Source organism: Lolium rigidum, chromosome 1 (genome assembly GCF_022539505.1).
Source record: "Lolium rigidum isolate FL_2022 chromosome 1, APGP_CSIRO_Lrig_0.1, whole genome shotgun sequence".
In the NCBI taxonomy this organism is placed as follows: Eukaryota; Viridiplantae; Streptophyta; class Magnoliopsida; order Poales; family Poaceae; genus Lolium; species Lolium rigidum.
In genome coordinates this window covers 125,381,724-125,403,558 of record NC_061508.1, presented here as the reverse complement: position 1 = coordinate 125,403,558, position 21,835 = coordinate 125,381,724, and the positions used below count along the sequence as shown (strand labels likewise).

Here is a 21,835-nt window from a genome sequence, read left to right as displayed (position 1 = left end):
GTGTTCTTCGCTTTACTTTTAATGTTCAATGATAAAAGTTGGAAGCTATTACATTTATTGTTATTTGGTTGGAAACAGAAAATGCCTCATATTGTCTTAGATAATTTGATACTTGGCAATTGTTTTGAGCTCTCAAGTAGATCATGATTAAGCTCTTGCATCATGTAGTTTAAACCTATTAGTGGAGAAATACCGTAGAGCTTGTTGAAATTGGTTTGCATGATTGGTCTCTCTAAGGTCTAGATATTTTCTGGTAAAAGTGTTTGAGCAACAAGGAAGACAGTGTAGAGTTTTATAATGCTTGCAATATGTTCTTATGTAAGTTTTACTGTACCGGTTCATACTTGTGTTTGCTTCAAATAACCTTGCTAGTCAAAGCCTTGTACTGAGAGGAAATGCTTCTCGTGCATCCAAAACCTTGAGCCAAAACCTATGCCATTTGTGTCCACCATATCTACCTACTATGTGGTATTTCCTGCCATTCCAAGTAAATACTTCATGTGCTACCTTTGAACCTTCAAAATTCTTCTTAATTTGTGTTGATGTTTTATAGCTCATGAGGAAGAATGTGGTGTTTTATCTTTCAACCTTGTCATTTACTCTTGACAGACTCTCACCAATGGACTAGTGGCTTCATCCGCTTATCCAATAATTTTGCAAAAAGAGCTGGCAATGGGGTTCCCAGCCCCAATTAATTAACTTGCATTAATAATTCTCTTCACGTGTTTTGCCCCGATCTATCGGTAAGCAACTTAATTTTGCAAATAGACACTCCTTCATGGTATGTGAATGTTGGAAGGCACCCGAGGATTCGGTTAGCCATGGCTTGTGAAAGCAAAAGGTTGGGAGGAGTGTCAACCATAAATAAAACTAAAATACATGTGTAAACAAAAGAGAAAAGGGATGATCTACCTTGCTGGTAGAGATAACGTCCTTCATGGGAGCCGCTCTTGAAAGTCTGGTTGATGAGGTAGTTAGAGTGCCCACTACCATTCGTTGACAACAACAAACACCTCTCAAAATGTTACTTTTATGCTCTCTATATGATTTCAAAACTTAAAAAGCTCTAGCACATGACTTAATCCCTGCTTCCCTCTGCGAAGGGCCTTTCTTTTACTTTATGTTGAGTCAGTTAAACTACTTCCTTCCATCTTAGAAGCAAACACTTGTGTCAACTGTGCATTGATTCTTACATACTTGCTTATTTGCATTCATCATATTACTTTGTGTTGACAATTATCCATGAGATATGTATGTTGAAAGTTGAAAGCAACTGCTGAAACTTAAATCTTCCTCTGTGTTGCTTCAATGCCTTTACTTTGAATTTATTGCTTTATGAGTTAACTCTTATGCGAGACTTTTGATGCTTGTCTTGAAAGTACTATTCATGAAAAGTTTTGCTATATGTTATCTATTTGTTAGCAACTATAGATCATTGTCTTGAATCACTGCATTCATCTCATATGCTTTATAATAGTAAGATCAAGATTATGTAAGTAGCATGTCACTACAGAAATTACTCTTTTTATCGTTTACCTACTCGAGGGCGAGCAGGAACTAAGCTTGGGGATGCTGATACGTCTCCAACGTACCTATAATTTCTGATGTTCCATGCTTGTTTTATGACAATACTTACATGTTTTGCTTGCACTTTATAATGTTTTTATGCATTTTTCGGAACTAACCTATTAACAAGATGCCGAAGTGCCAGTTCCTGGTTTCTGCTGTTTTTGGTTCCAGAAAGGCTGTTCGGGCAATATTCTCAGAATTCGACGAAACGAAGACCCAACATCTTATTTTTCCCGGAAGCATCCAGAACACCGAAGGAGAGTCGGAGAGGGGCCAGGGGGCCACCACACAACATGGCGGCGCGGCCCCAGGCCTGGCCACGCCGACCTACTGTGAAGGGGGCCCAGGCACCCTCCGACTCCGTCTCTTCGCCTATATAAGCCCTTTCGACCTAAAAACGCGATACCAATTGACGAAACTCCAGAAAGACTCCAGGGGCGCCGCCACCATCGCGAAACTCCGTTTCGGGGGACGAAGTCTCGTTCCGGCACCCTGCCGGGACGGGGAAGTGCCCCGGAAGCCATCTCCATCAACGCCACCGCCTCCATCATGCTCCGTGAGTAGTTCCCCCATGGACTACGGGTTCTAGCTGTAGCTAGTTGGTATTCTCTCCCCCATGTACTTCAATACAATGATCTCATGATCTGCCTTACATGATTGAGATTCATATGATGTAATCGGTGTTGTGTTTGTCGGGATCCGATGGATTGTTACATTATGATTGTCTATCTACAAAGTTTATGAAGTTATTGTTGCTGCAATCTTGTTGTGTTTAATGCTTGTCACTAGGGCCCGAGTGGCATGATCTTAGATTTAAGCTCTATACTTATTGCTTAGATTGTATCTACAAGTTGTATGCACATGTCTATGTCCGGAACCAAAGGCTCCAAAGTGACAGAAATTGGGAGAACTGAAGGGGAAGGCTTAGATATGAGGATCACATGTTTTCACGGAGTGTTAATACTTTGCTCCGGTGCTCTATTAAAAGGAGTGTCTTAATTTCCAGTAGATTCCCTAGAGGCCCGGCTGCCACCGGCTGGTAGGACAAAAGATGTTGTACAAGTTTCTCATTGCGAGCACGTATGACTATATATGGAAAACATGCCTACATGATTAATGATCTTGATATTCCGTCTTAATGCTATTTCAATCCTATCAATTGCCCAACTGTAATTTGTTCACCCAACACTTGTTATTGGAGAGTTACCACTAGTGTAGATAGCTGGGAACCCCGGTCCATCTTTCATCATCATATACTCGTTCTACATGTCATTGGAAGTAGTATCAACTATTTTCTGGTGTCATTGCTCTCATATTACTTCTACTGCTGCTGTGTTACTGTTACTACTGCTCTCATATTACTGTTGCTTTCACATCACCCCTGTTACTAGTGCTTTTCCAGGTGCAGCTGAATTGACAACTCAGTTGTTAAGGCTTATAAGTATTCTTTACCTCCCCTTGTGTCGAATCAATAAATTTGGGTTTTACTTCCCTCGAAGACTGTTGCGATCCCCTATACTTGTGGGTTATCACCCGTAAAAAAAAAGTCTTCGGTCATTGGACTCCTATATCTAGATCACTCTTGGGCTAAGCCTAGCCGTTTGGGCCACCCTTGCAAGATGAGTAACCCCGCAGGGCTTTATAGCCCACCTTTTGTGGACCACCCTCGTTCTGTCTTGATCCTAAGAAGTGTTTGACCCCCTCTTCACAAAGAGGCTTGAAAAGCCATTTATCAAGAGGATTTGCTAGTTCTTACCACTGTTCAAAAAATCGTCCGATTCAACGATTAATCGCCCGATTAATATCTATTCAGTGGTCACCAATTAGCCGATAAACTCATTTATCACCCTATTAACTCATTTATCGCCCGATTAATCGACCGATTTGCCTATTAATCGCTAATCATCAACCGACCGAGTTAACCCCGATAAGCGATTTCCTCAACATTGGTTCTTACCTAGCTACACCGTTTGATTGCATCGTGGTTCGTGCATACGAGTTGCAAGTAGAGTTGCAACCGAGATTTTTTCAGTTGCATGTGGAGTTGCAACTGATATTCTCTCAGTTGGAAGTGAAGTTGCAACTATGAAAAATTATCCGAACCGTTAAATTTTCTTCATGATTCGTGCTAGTCATCAGTTGCAACATGAGTTGCAACCAGTGGCGGAGACATGGCATTTGAAACTCGGGTGCATAGGAGATGCCTCAACACATAAAAAAGATATTTAGGGGGTGCATTAGTGGTGAAAAAATGTTGTTTAACGAAGGATTTTGTTTTCTACCGGGGTCCTGTGCACCCTGCTACCTAAAGGTAGATCCGCCGCTAGTTGCAACTGAGATTTGATGATACCATCTGACTGAGGACGAACTTCGTTCTGATCGACTGGAAAATAGTCACACCGTTTATCAAGGAGGGCCCTATTTCATGGTCATGAATCCCAAGTCATGCTTGATCTTTGGGAAGCAAACCGCACTCAACTTAGCTGATCGATATTTCCATTCTCACTATCACATTGCCAGAAAATTCTTGATCGGAAATATTTCAATCGTTTTAAGACTCCTTTTCGAATTGAAAGAATGGCATCATATATAATATCATGTTACTTAGTACTGAATACACATAGTTATTTAGGTATTTTAACTTAGTTTCATTGTTTGTGTGTTCCTTTTAAAGCAAAACTAATGCACATAATTATGCCAAAGTTGTGGTTCCGTCAAGTGAAATTCCGCCAATTCTAACTTGCACTCCCTCCGCTCCATAATAAGTGTCGGATTTTAGTTCAGATTTGGACTAAATTGAACAATAGGTCTAAAACTTATGATGCATAAGCGGAAGTAAACCAATTCTAGTTCAAATTAAGGCCAAAATTGATTTTGGCGAAATCCTGCTTGCATCTCTAGTTCTGTATGGAGGTCGGCAGAGACGCTGCTTGACGATCCACCCAAGCTTGATCGTGTTGAAGATAGATTCGCGCTGAGCTGCTACCTCACACAGGGCCAAATAAAGAAGGAAAGTGTATTCCCTCAAAAGGGCCACCCTAGAAAACTGTGGCATCCAGGCCATTATTGGACTAAAATAAGCAAACAATTCGTGTACTTGGCAATATATAATCATGAATGAAGCTGCAAGACTTACTTGTTCAGAGTAGAAAATGAGTAAGTAGTATATATAGCCTCTGACACAGTGTCACCTTTCGGGCCCGGTTCCATTCGAGGGAGGCTTCAAGTAGGGATGTTGCTAAGTGGGCACCTCGGACCCAGTTGACTTTCCCTTCTATGATCTCTTCTCATTCCCCTACTTCTTGTTCTGGCGTCTCCTCGCATTCGATCTTGTTCCTCACCTATCCAATTCCGAAATCCTGAGCTGGATTGAGTAGATCGTATGTGTCAATTTGCTGGCTGATTGTGAGTCAGGACTCAGGAGGCGAGGGAGAGAGCTAGCTAGCGTTGTAGTAATGTTTCCTGGAGGAGGAGGAGGCGGCGGCGGAGGGGGCGCCGGTGCAAGCCATTACTTCCTCCAGAGCCAGCAGCAGATGTTCCATGGCGCCCTTGATGCCGATGGCATTAGCATGGATTCGGCCTTCATGGGCGCGACCGGAGGCGGCGGGCTGGCGGCGCCCGACACGCACGCGCACAGCAACGCGCTGCTGTACAACCTGTCCGTGCTCAGGGACAAGGTGCAGCAGCTGCAGCCGCTCGTGGGCATCGCGGTCGGCCACGACGGCCGCGGCCACGTCGACCCCGTGGTGCCCGGCGCCAGCGCCATCATCCAGGAGATCATCGCCGCCGCGTCCTCGATGCTCTACGCTTTCCAGCACCTGTGCGGCGGCCTCGGCGCGTCGTTGACATCCGTTAATAACATGGCGCTGGCGCTGGCGCAGGAGGGCGCCGTCGTCGCCCATGCCAAGAACGGCGCCATAGCGGATGTCAACGCCGGTGCAGGGTGCAGCGGCCAGCAGGCCATGGACCAATCCATGCACCAGTGGCAGCAGCAGCACCATGGCGGCGGCCACGACGAAACCTACTACGAGATCCACGACAAGTCGACGACGGAGGCGGCCGTGTCGTCGTCGGTCACGGCGTTCGACACTATCATCATCGAGCTGGACGCGGCGGAGCTGCTAGCTAAGTACACGCACTACTGCCAGGTGTGCGGCAAGGGCTTCAAGCGCGACGCCAACCTGCGCATGCACATGCGCGCCCACGGCGATGAGTACAAGAGCAAGGCGGCGCTCGCGAACCCGCTCACCAACAAGCTCGCGAGGGAGGACGCGGCGGCGGCGGCGGTCGAGGCAGCGGGGAGGAGGAACAAGTACTCGTGCCCGCAGGAGGGGTGCCGGTGGAACCGGAAGCATGCCAAGTTCCAGCCGCTCAAGTCGGTCATCTGCGTCAAGAACCACTACAAGCGCAGCCACTGCCCCAAGATGTACGTCTGCAACCGCTGCAACCGCAAGCACTTCTCCGTCCTCTCCGACCTCCGCACCCACGAGAAGCACTGTGGCGACCACCGCTGGGTCTGCTCCTGCGGCACCACTTTCTCCCGCAAGGACAAGCTCGCCGGCCACGTCTCCCTCTTCGCCGGTCACGAGCCCGTCGTCGTGCCCATGGCCGGCAGACACGGTAAGAAATCCTCGTCGACGTCCGCCGCCGATCAGCTTAGAAACTGCACCGGCGGCTTTTCCATTACATGACGACATATATTGGTGTGTACGTCCTTAATACTATGGTGTCATCGTCATTGTACATACCTACAGGCCCATGAATTCATTGTGTAGATATAGTAGGGCTGAAATACAGCATATATAAGGAATACGCATGAAATTAATTAATTAGGGCATCAGTAGTCAGTGACAATTCATATGCATAAGGTAAAGCTATTTGTTGTGGATGAATGCGTAGATTTCATGTGCTGGGGAATGCTATTGTTAGCTAGGGGAGATTAAGCTACTTCTGTTGTGCCCTAACACCGACTGAATACTTCTTGTGCTTTCTTACCGGACAGTTTAGGAATATCTGCTGGCAGCATATTTGAGCTGTAGATCTAGTAAGTGCAAGTGTTGTGGGCGGGAGTAATCAACACATATCTCAGTAAAACTGTGAGAAATATGGCAGTCGACGGGCGCAACTATTGGCGAAGATTTTCTTATTTATTATTTTAACAAAACTGACAATTTTGCCTCATTTTGTTTCAATAGTAAAAGAGAATTGATCAGTTCATTAGCGAGAAACCGGCAAAAAACTGCTACAAATGCACCGTCATTTTTAACATCTATTCTGAAATAATAATTTCCTTGGCGCCTGAGAAAGAGCCAAATCGCACATATGAGATATTCTAGGATTATTTCTATTGTTTGCTTACTCTGTCTTTGCGGGCTATCAATAAAACCATATATATTAACTAGAGTTAATAAAGTAAAGCTACAAAATGTTTTTGTCCGTGGGGAATACAATCAAACTTATGAGCTCGAGATCGATGTAATTAGAAACGTTCAATTGTCTGGATATAGCAGGGCCTATAAAACAACATATATGCTGATTATGATGAAAATTAGAGCATGAATGCTCCGACAAAATATCTACGTGGTAAAGTTGTTTGTCGTGAATGCACTGATGTAGATTTCATATGCTGGTCGAGGAAAGAAATTGGTGTGTGTGCCACTCTAGGTAGCTAATGGAGATCAAGCTAGTTTTATTAGCCCTAAAATTCATTACATATTCTTATACTTTCTTGGCAAACAGTAAACGATAATGAGCTAGCAACATTATTTGTAAAGATTTGGGGCGAGAGTGACCGGGCTCACATCTTAGTAGTATACATGTTAGTAGTGTGGAAGTAACTATTTCTTGGTCGGCTAAGAAATCTAATTTTCAATTTACATCCATAAGCAGTCACATGAAGATATTTTCGTCCTTTTGAGCTTATAGGAATCTTAATATTTAGGTTGGTTAGTTCTTAGTGTCGGCCTAAAAATATATGTTTCTCACACAATTAGAAAATAGCAAAAAAACCACACTTAGAGGCATTATAGAATGCTTTCTAATGTTTCTTACAACAACTCTTTCTTTGAATGATATCAATATAATCATATTTACTATAGTGTTAATTATATGAAACTGTGACGTGTATGTCCACATGGTAGGACAATCGAATTCAGAACGTGAGATCGGTGCTATTAGAAATGCTTGCAAAAATGATCTTATATTGGACATGAAATTGAATGTCGCCCCAAATGCCCCCTTCTAGGAATGCCTCGTACTACAGCACAGTACTATGATGAGGATGTGCTCGGGGAATGTGTTGTGGTCTCAGTCATATTATCTCACCCTGGTTGTCTAATTCATCGTCATTTTTCTTGTTTCTCTTTAATTAATTATTTGACCCATCTACTCGGTTCTAAGCATATAGCTAGCCAACTTCCATGTTGCGGGCTACCTTTAACTATTTCCTCAAATTTTACGCATGGTTTCAAATTTGATCCATTTCTCTCCTAGCTCTCTACCGATTTTTTTTTCGAAATGGGGAAAAACCCTAGCCTCTCCATCGATCGATGCATATAGCTTTTTATTTCGCATAACTCGAGTATAAATTAGCTTGGCTACTACAGGAGAAAACATGTGGAACCTGAAGGCAATATGTAACGTTAGAATTTAATTAGGCTCATGTGAATAACTCATCCATATGTTCAAATTTCGTTACATGCCACAAGTAGTTATAATTTTTCTACTAAACTTTGCAGCATGCCGCGTGTATGCTTTTAAATCCTTTACAACTCCAGGGTGTGACAACTTAATATTGGATGCAGACTCATGCAGATACGCGGAATTTTGCTTATGATGCATTGCGTCCTTCTAGAGCAACATCTTGTTTATGTTTATTTAGCAAAACCTAGCAGTAATTTGATTTTTCTCTTAACATTTGATCATACTTATAAGCTCATCCACCTTACCTGTGATCTCTTCATTTCTTCATCTTGGTGATGGAGTTTACCTTTCTTAAGATTGATCTTTGTAGATTCCATTAGGTATGGTTGCTTTCATGTCATTTAGGAGTTTCTTTGCTAACTAAAATTATTTTCCCGTGAATGCCCCTCTTGCAGTAGAATCGAACATAGATTTGGTCATTAGATTAAGAGCATGATAGAATAAATGAAGAATAATCCATGCTTCCATCTCATGGTAGGAACAATTTCTTGCGGACTCCTTCATTCTCTCCCAAACAAAGCCCAAGTGCACCACCATCTTCCTGTTTAAAATCACTAATATTATAATGCAGTTGCATGTTTTTGCGGGTAATAAAAAATTAATCATAAAAATATTACAACAATTTTCCAAAAAAAAAAGTAACGGTTTCTCTAGGTATACTAGATAGCAACTATTATTTAGCTTTCTCTCTAAATAAAAAGGGAAATAAGTGTAGCTTGACCGCCTTGGCGTCAACTTTTTTAATGTGCATTAAATCACATATCTCAATAAAAAAATGTTCAAATGCATACCTCCGTCCTCATAAACTAAACCACCAAAATGATTCTACTGAACTAAGTTCGACATGTTAGGATTAATTTCATATTTATCAGTTGTGATAGCGGGTTGAGTGATGCGTGCACCAACATAATCATCATTGGTGTCTATATCAAAGGAGTAGAATAAGGCAGAGCAAATATTTCACCTGTAATTGTGCACATACATTATGGGATATAAAAGATAATAATAATCCCTAGAGTGATAAAGAATACAGACGAAGAAAGGGATATATGTGGGCGACGCATTCTCAAGAAACCACACCATATTCCGTCATCAGCGGTGTGATTTCCTCAGTTATTAAGATAAACAGAAGAACGCATTAGCGTTATGCGACATCATAATTGTCCCGTGGAGAATTACTTTCACTTAGTGTACTCCCAAGAGAATTACTTACATTCCTCTACCTGGATTACTCTTCGGGGTCTTAGGTACCTCACAAGTCCTAGAGCGATGTCTATACAAGAGAATAAATATATGCAACATAATGAATCAATTAAACTAATAATCTCATATGAAAGTGCATGCGTGTTGAGAGGCTAGGCCTCGGCCTTAGCTCAAGGGACTACTCACACATCGGGATTAATTCAACAGTAAAAGACATTGTAATAGAAAGTACTTCAAGATGAATAATTGATAGTCTTACAATGTCGTCAATCACGAACAAATTAAGGGTAATGTGTTATGGCTATGTACATGAATAGGGGAATGGCTATGGAGGTGAAAGTGATGGCGGCAACAATGCTTTGTTGTTGAGGAATGGATGTACGTTCTCTGGTAGCTACTCCCCTCTCATCTATAGAGACAGTGAATGAACTTAGATTTCCAGAAGTCTTCTGGTGTGATTTCGATGGTGGCCCCTTCATGGAAATTGTTCATTTTGATCTAACAAAGTCGCTAACATATGGTATGGCGGTATAGTACGGCCGTGTTGTTGTGGATATACTCTAGGGGTATATACATGACATGGCCGAATATTGGCGGACCAAGATGGCCCACAAAAGGTGCCATTTGAAAAGTCCACAGGATGCCTTGTCCACCAAGGATCAAAACGGAAGCCTAAGACAGATCCGGATAGAAGCTAGAGATGGATTCCTTGGAGCGTATGATCCGGGTAAAGTATTGTTGCATGACTCTGCGTTTAGTCAGTTAGGTCATACCTTGTAAACCCTAGGCTTGGTGTAGTGTATAAGCCGACCCTCGAGTAGCGTATTGGCTTCAATTTCATTGTAATCCGACACATTGTTGACCAATAGTGAATTATGGTAGGATTGGAGATCCGCCACCGGCATGGATCTTGAACCTAGCACTAGTAGGAAAAAGCCTACCAGTCGCGTGCCAATTTGGGTTACCATCCACGGGTGGCGGCCCGCGACTGGTAACTCACCAGTGGTATTAGCTACTAGTCGCGTGCTGGGCGGGCACGCGGCTAGTACTTCTAGTACCGGCCGCGTGCACACGGTGACCGCTACCACTAAGTTTACTAGCAGCGCATAGGAAGGCACGCAACTAGTATTCTGCATCTGCGTCGCTGCATATTGCTTCTGGCTTATCCCCCTGATTTACACAGCAGGTTGTAGACATATATAACCATTACCAATCAGCAACATATACACAAATATATAATATTCAAGTGATCAAATCATTAATAACACTACAAAATCGTCGCAAGTTAACAAGTCATTACATTCATTGAGCATAATATATAGATCCAATCATTACACTAGCTAAAGCCAGCAAGCTAGTGACCAAGTCATTGTATACAATGAGCACAATAGTCAAGTGACCAAATCACTCCTCCGGCTCCGGCTCCATGGGTGGGTAATGAACAACGACCACGTCGGAATCCCTTGGGCCGTGGAACTCATTATGAGATGAGGAGGCGTCCTCCTATTGTTTGTAGTGGAAGCTTCCTGTATAAGTCATCCAAGTAGAAATATAATTTAGTCCCTGGCTCCATCCCGTAGTGTTCTATCATCACCTTCCAACTACGCCCGTTGAAATATGTTCGATTCGCCTCATTGGTGACTTCAACAGCAAAGATCATGTTCGATGTGGGCAGTGTGTTCTGCTGGATGACAACTTCAAACGTTCCCAAATGGTTTAATATTTCTATGTATATACTCCATGAAGTCACGCCTTGCGCTACATAGGATACCCTAAATATAATTATGAAAGAAACAACAATTAGATCAAATATACAAGTCAATGCAACTATATATATGAACAAACTAACTAATTAGACTAAAAAATACGGACATAGTTTTATAATCCTCCTTGAAAAGCATATAATTTTTTTTATCCTTGCACCTATACTGTCCACAGTCTGCGCACCGCTGCCAAAAGGTCATTTGTTGCATATATAATGTTGGATTATGTTAACAATCATAGCATACTATAGAATACAAATCTATTGAACAAAAAAAAACTTTAAATAAAGCCTCATATTTATATTCGACCCAGAAAATCACATGGATGGGGTCAGCGAGCCAAGTACGATGCACAAGATTTGTATATGTGCATATGACAAGGCTCGCTGACACCACCCCATGATCACTACAAAAAAAAGTTCATTGGCCATATGACGAAAAATACTAGCTAGCGATTTAAAATGAACTTCAAATAAAGCCTCATATTTACATTGGACATAGAAATCACAGGGATGGGGTTAGCGAGCCAAGTACGATGCACAAGATTTGTATTTGTGCATATGACAAAGCTCGCTGAAACCATCCCATGATCACTGCCAAATAAACTAATCATCGGTCATTACAAATATATCATATAAAATCTACATATACTAGCAAATAATTTAAATATACAAAAATTCTAGATAGTAGCAAACCAATCAAATATACAACAAATTAAATCTACATAGTAGCAAACAAATCAAATATACAACAAATTAATTCTATATAGTAGCAAACAAATCAAATATACAACAAATTAAATCTACATAGTAGCAAACAAATCAAATATACAACAAATTAAATCTACATGGACAACACATTTACCGATCGGGGGCGATCGGCAGCGACGCAGGCGCGGGCGGGGAAGATGGCGCGGACGTGGGCACAGGCGGGGAAGATGGCGCGGGCGGGGAAGATGGAGCGGACACGGCCGGGGAAGATGGTGCGGGCGCGGGCGGTCGGCAGCGGTTAGGGTTGGCTCTCGGGGAGAAAATGAGAGGAAAAGGAGAGGGTCGGGGTAATGCCGCGTTATAAAAGCGGACTTACTAGTCGCGTATGCCAAGAGCTGGAACGCTGTGGGTATTATTAGTCGCGCATGCGCGTAGGGTGCGCGTAGGGTATTATTAGCCACGTGACGCGCATGTAGCACACTACCAATAAACCTGCCCCTATAATTAGTTAATCTCCTTGTTTTACGTGATCTGATCCTAATGCGAGCTTCTCGAAGATGTCTTATAAATGCTAACTAAAGAGCTATAATCATAAGACATCTTCGAGAAACTCTGGCATAGGATCTTCCCACGGTCAATAGACGAAAATCTTCGCCAAAATTTGTGTTTTGAGAGAGTGTGACACATACATACATATATATAGCATTAAAGTTGGTGCGTTTACACTATGCTTATTGTCTTATACAGTGCAGTCATTATATCGTGCACACTCACAAAAAGTAGACTGTAATACGTTTGTTAGGTGCACACTCACAAATATCAGCCGTGTGTCCGTATTGCGTGCGCTGCCACTAACAACATACATGTCGCGTGTGGCCGGGTTCACCCGCTTCTTGCATTTTTCTTGTCATTTGGAAAGGTGGACCCTTCTTACTAGTCTCGTGCGCTGTTCGGGGAACACGCGGCCATTACCGACTAACTAGTCACGTGTGCTTTTTCCGGCCGCTGCTAAAAAGAGCAGTCACGTGCGTCTCTCGGTGCCTGCTGCCATTAGTCGTGCCCCTATAGGTTTTTTCCTACTAGTGTAGGCAAACCCCGTGTCTCATTGTTTTGTACTCTAGGTCACACGCGAGGAGCTGAAGGTAAACTACTATTCTCTAAGGTCTTATAACCCTCTCACTACTAGGAAACGACCTATAGCCGCAGGTGTACCATCGGCGTACATGTAGTTTGGGAAGACGGGGTAAGTCTCGCCCAGGTCAGAACCGTGGCCCTTCCCATACTGCCAGCGTACCAATATAGTGGTACGCTAGAGATATATTGCTATCGCGGCGGCACTATATTGGTACGTCGGTAGTATGGTGGGTATGTGTAGGCAGCTTTTGGTCCCTCCCCCGTGGATCACCTTTTAAGTTTTGCAAAAAATAAAATAAAATGATAAAACTTTAAATTTTAAAAATCCTTTGAGATGTAGTTATGTTACATGATGTAGTTATTAGGAAAAAATAGAAAACATGAATTTTCACAAATTTTGCAAAGAGGCACTATGTTTCCGCAAAACGGCTCTAGTTTTTTCATACGACATCGGATGGGCGAAAAGTTTTGCATATGAAAAAGCATCTACATAAAAATTTACATCCGAACTCAATCGCCTTCTGCCGTTTGTGATCTTTTAAGAATCCTCAAAATCAAAATGAAGAATAGACTTTTGATGTTTAGTTTTTTCCAAAAAAAATAAAGAAAACCCTAATCTGAAAACCACCATGTGTCTCTTCTCCGTATGTCCGTTCTCACTTTCCCCTTCGCCTTTTCACCTCTAGTTGCCTCATGTCAAATGGAGGAGAAGGTTCGCCAACATCAGCAGTTGTTGTTGCCGCTTGGCAGTGGCATTGGCTTCCTCCTCCAAGAACAACTACGCCATCATCTCGTCGTCGATGTCCATCGCGAAAATCCGCGGAACACCTTGTGGGCAATACGTGGCTGCCGGGTAGGAGCCGAGGGAGACTGCAGGGTTCGGCAACCCAGAAATGCAGGATGGCGGAGGTGTCGGTGTTGGCTATGGCGGCGGTTTGCAGGGTGGGCGGGTAAAGGCGAGGCACGGGGGATGAGGTGGCGATGGCGATTCAGAGGGGTGGGAGGCAAATCAGGAGGGGCGGAGAGGGTGGAGAATGGACGGGTTTGGCTGCCAAGATGGTCCCGTGAAGCGAAATCATACGTGGATGTGAGTGCCGGCGCGCCCGTTCTCGCGTGAAGAGGCTAGTACATGGTTTCCAACGATTATATTGGTCTCATAGCCGCTACTTTCAAAGCGCGCCGGTGTGATCCAAAAAATGCACCGAAGCCATCAAATTACTATTGGGATCTCTATGAGACGTCCGATGGTCCTAACCCTCGTTCGAGGAATATATAGTATTAGAGGTGTAATATGTATCCGTATACAATATGGTGTAGGTTGAGATTACGCTTAAACTCATCTAGTTTCTTGGAGCATAAGGTCTTAGTAAATCCATCTGCTATCTGATCTTTACTGGAGATAAACCTGATGTCAAGCAAGTGTTTAGCAACACGCTTGCGAACAAAGAAAAAATCAATCTCAATGTGCTTAGTACGAGCATGAAACACAGGATTAGCAGACAGATAGGTGGCACCAAGATTATCACACCATAAGCATGGTTTTTCCCTGAGTGTAACACCAAGTTCTCGAACAAGAGCTTCAACCCAAATCAGCTCAGCAGTGGCATTTGCAAGTGCCTTGTACTCAGCCTCTGTACTAGAGCGAGATACAGTAGGTTGTTTTCGAGCGCTCCAAGACACAAAATTTGGACCAAGGAATATAGCAAAACCTCCAGTGGAGCGCCTATCATCCAGATCACCTGCCCAATCTGCGTCTCAAAAAGCACTAAGAAGAGTAGAAGGAGACCGCTGAAAAGTAAGTCCAATTGTGCGTGTACCATGAATATATCGAAGGATCCTTTTAACTGCAGACCAATGAGCGGTGGTAGGAGCATGAAGGTACTGACACACCTTATTAACAGAAAAGGCAATATCAGGTCTAGTCATAGTCAGATACTGGAGACCACCAACAATGCTTCTGTAATGAGTAATGTCATCAGGGCCAAGTGGAGAGCCATCTGTTAATGTCAGAGAATCTGTAGTAGACAGTGGAGTTGGGCAGGAGGTGCAAGAGCTCATACCAACTCGGCTTAACAAGTCTGAAGCATACTTTTCCTGAGTTAATAACAATCCATGTGACTGTTTATGAACCTCAATGCCAAGAAAATAGTGGAGATCACCAAGATCTTTGAGGGCAAACTCAGAATTAAGATTTCGAAGAAGAGATGTAATAGCCTGATCCGAAGAGCTAGTGACAATTATATCATCAACATAAATAAGCATGTAGACAATAACACCTGACTTGTTGAACAAAAATAGGGATGTATCAGCTTTGGATGGAGTGAAACCAAGTTGTTGAAGCTTGTTGCTAAGACGAGAGTACCATGCACGAGGAGCCTGTTTCAAACCATAGAGCGCTTTGTCAAGCTTGCAAACATAATTTGGATTAGCGGAAGACTCAAAACCTGGAGGTTGTTTCATATAAACTTCCTCTTCCAGAACACCATGAAGGAACGCGTTCTTCACATCTAGCTGCCTTAAACTCCAGCCTCGAGAGACAGATATAGAGAGAACAATCCTGTAGCAATTTTAACAACAGGACTGAAAGTATCCTCATAGTCAATGTCGTACCGCTGTTTAAAACCTTTGGCAAGAAGCCTGGCTTTATACCTGTTTATAGTACCATCAGCATTTTTCTTGATACGATAGACCCATTTGCAACCAATGACATTGCGTTTGGAACTAGGAGGAACAAGATGCCATGTGTTGTTTGCAAGCAAAGCATTATATTCTTCCTGCATAGCACTGTTCCAGTTTGTGTCTGTAAGAGCCTCAGAGATATTCTTTGGTTCTCCTGTAGATGTTAGCAAAGCATAGCGGACAGTTCCGTCGGTGTATTTTTTCGGGTTGCGAATACCTTTCTGTAGACGCGTTTGCACGCCGGTTGTAGGTGGAGGTGCAGCAGACAGCGGCACAGAAGATCCTGGCCCGGGCAAATCAGCAGCAGGGCCGGCTCCGGGATCGGCGCTGTCAGCCGACAGCTCATGGCTGTCCGCCACTGGCGCAGAATCCTGCGTGGAGGACGCAGCAGTGAGAGGCGACGTGGCGAGGTCCGGTTGGTGAAGAACCGGCGACAGCGACCGGCGGGTCCGCTCGGCGGGACCAGGCGATGATGGCGTTGCCAGGGAGCGCGTGGAGCACGCGTCAGCGGGCGACGGGTCGGCAGCTGACAGGAGCGGACGAGAAGGACCAGGTGTGGCAGGGCCAGGGGCGTGATCCGAGGGAGATTTTGGTAGGGAATCGTCCTCGGGATCGGCGTCGGCTGACGCTGTTTCTTCGTCCTGTTCTGCGTTGTTATTGCATGTATTGTTTTCACCACCGTTTGCACCATCTTGTCCAGAATTTGATGCAGTATGCAAGGGAGGCTCAGCAACAATAACCTGGGGAGATTGAACAGCAGGCACAACTTGCAAATAATGGTCATTAGTATGCACACTCCTAGTATGTGATGATGATGGAGGATCATCGGAGGGAAGAAGCGGAATTTCTTCCCGGAGACGACGACCAGCATTAGGATTTAAGGAAGCAAAAGGAAATTGGTTTTCATCAAAAACCACATCTCTAGAGATATAAACACGACCACTGGCAGGATCTAGACACTTTACCCCTTTGTGACGGGGACTATAACCAAGAAAAACACACTTCTGTGAGCGAAAAGAGAGTTTGTGTTTATTGTAAGGACGAATATTGGGCCAGCAGGCACAACCAAACACACGGAGAGGTGCATAATCTGGTTTGACTTGAAGGAGTCGTTCTGTGGGTGTTTCAAAATTCAGAACCTTAGTGGGAAGCATATTGATAAGATATGTGGCTGTAATGAAGGCATCATCCCAAAATTTAAGAGGCATGGAGGCATTAGCAAGAAGAGCAAGACCGACCTCAACAATGTGTCTATGTTTACGCTCAGCGGAACCATTTTGTTGATGAGCATGAGGACAAGACACATGATGAACAATGCCAACGCGCTGAAAAAAGCTATTGAGTTTCTCATATTCACCTCCCCAGTCGGTTTGCATGGTAAGGATTTTTCTACCAAACTGATGTTCGACATATTGTTGAAAATCAAGGAACACTTGATACACCTCGGATCGTTTCTTAAGTAAATAAATCCAAGTAAATTTACTGAAATCATCAATGAAGCTTACATAATATGCATGTTTGCCTGCAGAAAGAGGAGCTGGACCCCATACATCAGAGAAAATTTGTTCCAAAGGAACAGTAGAGACACTAGTAGAGATAGGATAGGGTAGCTGGTGGCTCTTGGCCTATTGGCATGGGTCACATATGTAAGGATTTATTTCTGGAGAATATAAAAGATTATTCTTCCTAAGGATCTGCTGAACTATAAAGGAGGATGGATGTCCTAGACGACGGTGTCATGTAGAGGACGAGGGCTTGATGGTGGCGAGGGCGTGCTTGGATGACCCCAAAACGGGAACAAGAGGGTACAGGCCACCATGACAAGGACCTTTAAACACGATTTGCTTCGTTGCCTGATCCTTAATCAAGAAAAAGAAAGGGTGAATTTCCATGAAGGTATTATTGTCTAAGGTAAGTTGATGAGCGAGAAAGTAAACTCTTGGAAGCATCAGGAACATGCAAAATATTACGAAGTTGTATGGAACTATCGGGGGTGTGCAAAACAGAATGACCAATATTAGCAATATGCATACCTTGTCCACCAGCATTGTGAACTTGATCTCGGCCTTGATAGTTCTCATGAATATTGAGCTTGTTGAGCTGTCCAGTGACATGATGTGTAGCACCAGTATCAATGTACCAGTTGGTGTCTACCCCATAAGCACCCTTCTGCTCCTTGGAAGTATCCTCGTCATCATCATCACCATAGCGCCACCAACTATCAGGGGCAGAGTGACCCTCCTTCTTGCAAATTTGACAGAAAACCCCTTCCTGCCATGGAGATGCAACTCGATCCTTCTTGCCCCCTTTGTGTCGGCGTCCCTGAGGGCGCTGCTGGTCCTGGCGAGGGCGCTGCTGAGGTTGCTGCTGCTGAGGGGGTCTGACTGGCCGGTTGACTGGTGGTGGAGGATGAGGAAAAATCGGCGGGTTGTACGGCATCTGCTGTGGATATGGTGCATAGGGATGCATATATGGCGGCTGTATGTAGGGAGGAGCATAGGGCGTGGGTGGCGGGGGCACATAAGCAGGCTGTGGTGCAAGTGCATACACCGGTGGAGGCGGAGGCGGGGCGTATGCTGGCTGCTGTGGTGGAGCATAGGCCGGCTGTGGAGGGCGAGCAAAACCTCCCCCATAAGGGTTCTGTTGGCGCGCCACCACATTCACCGACGACATGAAGGACGTTCGGGCAGCCTGACCGGAGGTGTGAAGCATCTGGTCACGAGTTTCGCAAGACAAAATCTGAGAACACATATCATTAAGAGAGGTGGAAGGAACAGCGTTGATTGCAGCAACTAAATTGTTGAAGGATCCATCAAGACCATTCATGATATAATCCTTGAGTTCATCATCGTCAACGGGTTTACCAGCAGCTGCAAGCTCAGAAGCATAGCCTTTCATCTTGGTGATGTACTGTTGTGCACTCATGTCAAGTTTCTTCGTATTTGTCAAGGCACCACGGATTGTTGAGACCCGAGACTTGGACTGAGCTGCATATAGATTATTGAGAGCACGCCAAACTGTAGCAGCAGTAGAGAGCCCAAAAACATGGGGAAGAACATCCTCGGCAAGAGAGTTGACGAGATAGCTGACAACCTGCTGATCACGCATAATCCATGTATCATACGCCGGATTAGGAACTTTTATAGCCTTCTTCTCAGAGTCTTCGGCGTCAAGGAATTCCGCCGGGCAGCAATCAGAACCATCAAGTAGACCCATCACACGCGCACCACGCAGAGTGGGCAAGGCATGTGTTTGCCATGACATAAAATTATCCCGCGTGAGTTTGATGGCCGGCGGGGCACCAATAGTCGCCGGGAGAGAGGTTGTAGATGAGGAAGCCATCAAGGTTCGTAAAAGGATCGTGGACAGCAAAAAACTAGGAGGATTCTGGGTGTTGTACGGGAAGAACGAACAAGATTTCTTGTGGTAGATGTATCTAGGGTTTTGGGTGTGAGGATTGTGAGAGTGGGAGGAGAAAAACTAATCTAGGGAATTGAGAGAGAATAGGAGGAGCTTTGGCCTGGTGGTGTTTGATCGTCGGAGAGGGCTGGAGACGCGCGGCGACAACGACGGCAAGGAGCCAGACGGCGGCGGCGGCGGCTAGAGAGAAGGAAGAGGGAGGCCTGATACCATGTTAACGTAGAGTATTGTTTGGGTGGAACGGTGTAACCCCTTAGGGTCACCGGTTGCATGTTAATATAGGTGAGGAAAAGCCCCTCACATGGTTTGTACAGAGAGAGTCCGTATATAATTGGTGTACTACACCATATTGTATACGGATACATATTACACCTCTAATATACAGTACATTTCTTCTATGATTACTTCTATGGACATCCCATGGCCACGCACGTTCGCGCTCCTGCCCAGCAAAGTTGCCATGGGTAAAACTGTGAAAGCGCACTGGTAGGCCCGGCAACTTTGCCTTCGTATTGAGAAATCAGGAGTTGCCATCCAATCGTCGGTCGGCCCAGATCACTTCAAGCCGCGCGCGGGAAGGAAAATCTCAAGTTCGCGCGATAGATTTTTCACACGTTCTTTTCTTTCTGGCGTCACGCTTATGGAGACGGAGAGAGTATGTTACAAAAAAAACATAAAAGAACAAAAAAAAAGAGTATGTTACACCAGGGAGCGCCAAGCATGAATTCGCACTCATCAATGTCCCTCGGAAGTGGCACACATTAGAGTTTCAGTTCTCGAAGAGACGGATGGGGGCGCGTGCATACGAAGACGAGGAGACGCACGCCCTGATTTTCCACAAGTATACATGCTGGTGACTGGGCCTTATGAAAAGCATGTGCAGTTCCACCTATCTGACCTCCTTCCTCTCCAATCTCAAGCCCACAGCATCGCTCATATTCACCGCAATCATGTCTTTCGCCGGAGTATCCGTCGTTGCCAACCGCAAGCTGCTGCAGCCGTTCCTCGCGCCGGCCATGCACCAAGGCACGGCCAGCGGCAGCGGGTATCATCTGCTTGTTTTCGAAGGTTACTCTTCTGCTAAAGACACGCCCAATGGCACGCACATCAAGGGTCGCTCTTTCAGAACTGGAGGCTATCGTTGGGTTCTCGAATTTTTCCCGAATGGTCGTTGCTCCGAGAGCTCCGATTTCGTTTCCGTTTATCTTGTCCTTGATCAGGATGTTGCACAGCCGGTCAACGTCCATCTGGAGTTCAGCTTCATTGACGAGGTTGACAAGCAAGAGCCCACTCACATACGTGGAATCAAAACATGTGGATTTTCTAGCAGTGAGCCTTCTTGGGGTCGCCTTCGTTTCATAAACAAAGAAGTTTTCGTGAAATCGAAGCATATAAAGGATGATTGTTTTACCATCCGGTGTGACTTCATCATCGCTGACTCCCCTCCTGCATATATTGAGGTGCCACCCTCTAACATATGTCAGCATTTGAATCATCTCCTTGAAGCAAAGATAGGTGCTGATGTGACATTTGAGGTCGACGGTGAAACATTCCCCGCTCACCGTTGTCTGCTTGCAGCCCGTTCCGCTGTCTTTACGGCGGAGCTCTTTGGCCCCATGAAAGAGGCGGCTACGAATAGTGTCATACAGATACAAGACATGGAAGCAAAAGTTTTCAAGGCCTTGCTTGGTTTCGTTTACACCGACTCAATGCCCAAGATGGAGGTGGATGGGGGTATAGAAGAAGGGAGAGCTGAAGTTATGTGGCTGCAACACCTGTTTGTTGCATCGGATCGATATGATCTCCAACGGTTGAAGTCGCTGTGCGAACAGAAGTTGTCAGAGCGCATAAATCTAAACTTCGTCTCCACCATTCTTGCTCTGGCTGTGCAGCACCATTGCTGCGGATTGAAGGATGCCTGCTTGGAGTTCCTCAAAGTCCAATCTGCTGCAGCTTGGAAACAAGTTATGGCGACAAGTGAGTGGGAGCATATAGCTGCAACTTATCCTTCTGTTCTGAATGAGCTCATTACCAAGTTTGCTTGCAAAGTGTAATCTCGTCGTAACTGTGATGTTTGCTCTTCTCTGTACCCCAAGAGAGGTCGTGATCTGGTCAACTCGAGCCTTGCTGATTAGCTTTTCTTAAAGAAAAAACCATAAATGTTCCATGGATTTTATTTCCACTCATTACCGTGTGCAGTTGGGCAAGTCGTGGCAATTTTAAATAGAGCTCAATTTACATAATGGCATCCATAGCCATTGGATGAAGATCTTTTCATCCTTTTGAACTTACAGGAATCTCAGCTTTTAGATCAGATAGTTCTTAGTTTTGACTTAGAAATAATTGTTTCTGACACGATTAGGAAAAATCAAAAACCGGCACTTCATATTCTATAATGATTTCTAGTGTTTCTTTCTCTTTATTGGAGTGATATCAATGTGATCATATATACTAGAGTTAATTATATAAAGCCATGCGGTATATATATCCATGGGAGTACAATAGAACTCAGATCACAAGATATTAGAAATGCTTAGCAAACTATTCTTATATTGGACATGAAATTGAATGTTGCCGTAAATACGTGAGGACTGCTACCACCATACCGGTTTACATGGCTATTACGTATTTTGAGGAGAAAGTTTAACTATAAAT

The 21,835-nt window shown here is 44.3% G+C and overlaps 2 protein-coding genes across 2 annotated transcripts; both read left to right on the top strand.

Moving 5' to 3' along the window:
• Positions 1 to 5,024: 5,024 nt before the first annotated feature.
• Positions 5,025 to 6,260, top strand: LOC124651268 (zinc finger protein STOP1 homolog). Its single transcript, XM_047190382.1, has 2 exons — positions 5,025 to 5,420; positions 5,613 to 6,260. The coding sequence occupies exons 1-2, from the start codon at positions 5,025 to 5,027 to the stop codon at positions 6,258 to 6,260; spliced, it is 1,044 nt and encodes a 347-aa protein (XP_047046338.1).
• A 13,870-nt stretch (positions 6,261 to 20,130) lies between these two features.
• On the top strand, positions 20,131 to 21,234 carry LOC124681837 (BTB/POZ and MATH domain-containing protein 2-like). Its single transcript, XM_047216629.1, has one exon. The coding sequence runs from the start codon at positions 20,131 to 20,133 to the stop codon at positions 21,232 to 21,234; it is 1,104 nt and encodes a 367-aa protein (XP_047072585.1).
• The last annotated feature ends 601 nt before the right edge of the window (positions 21,235 to 21,835 follow it).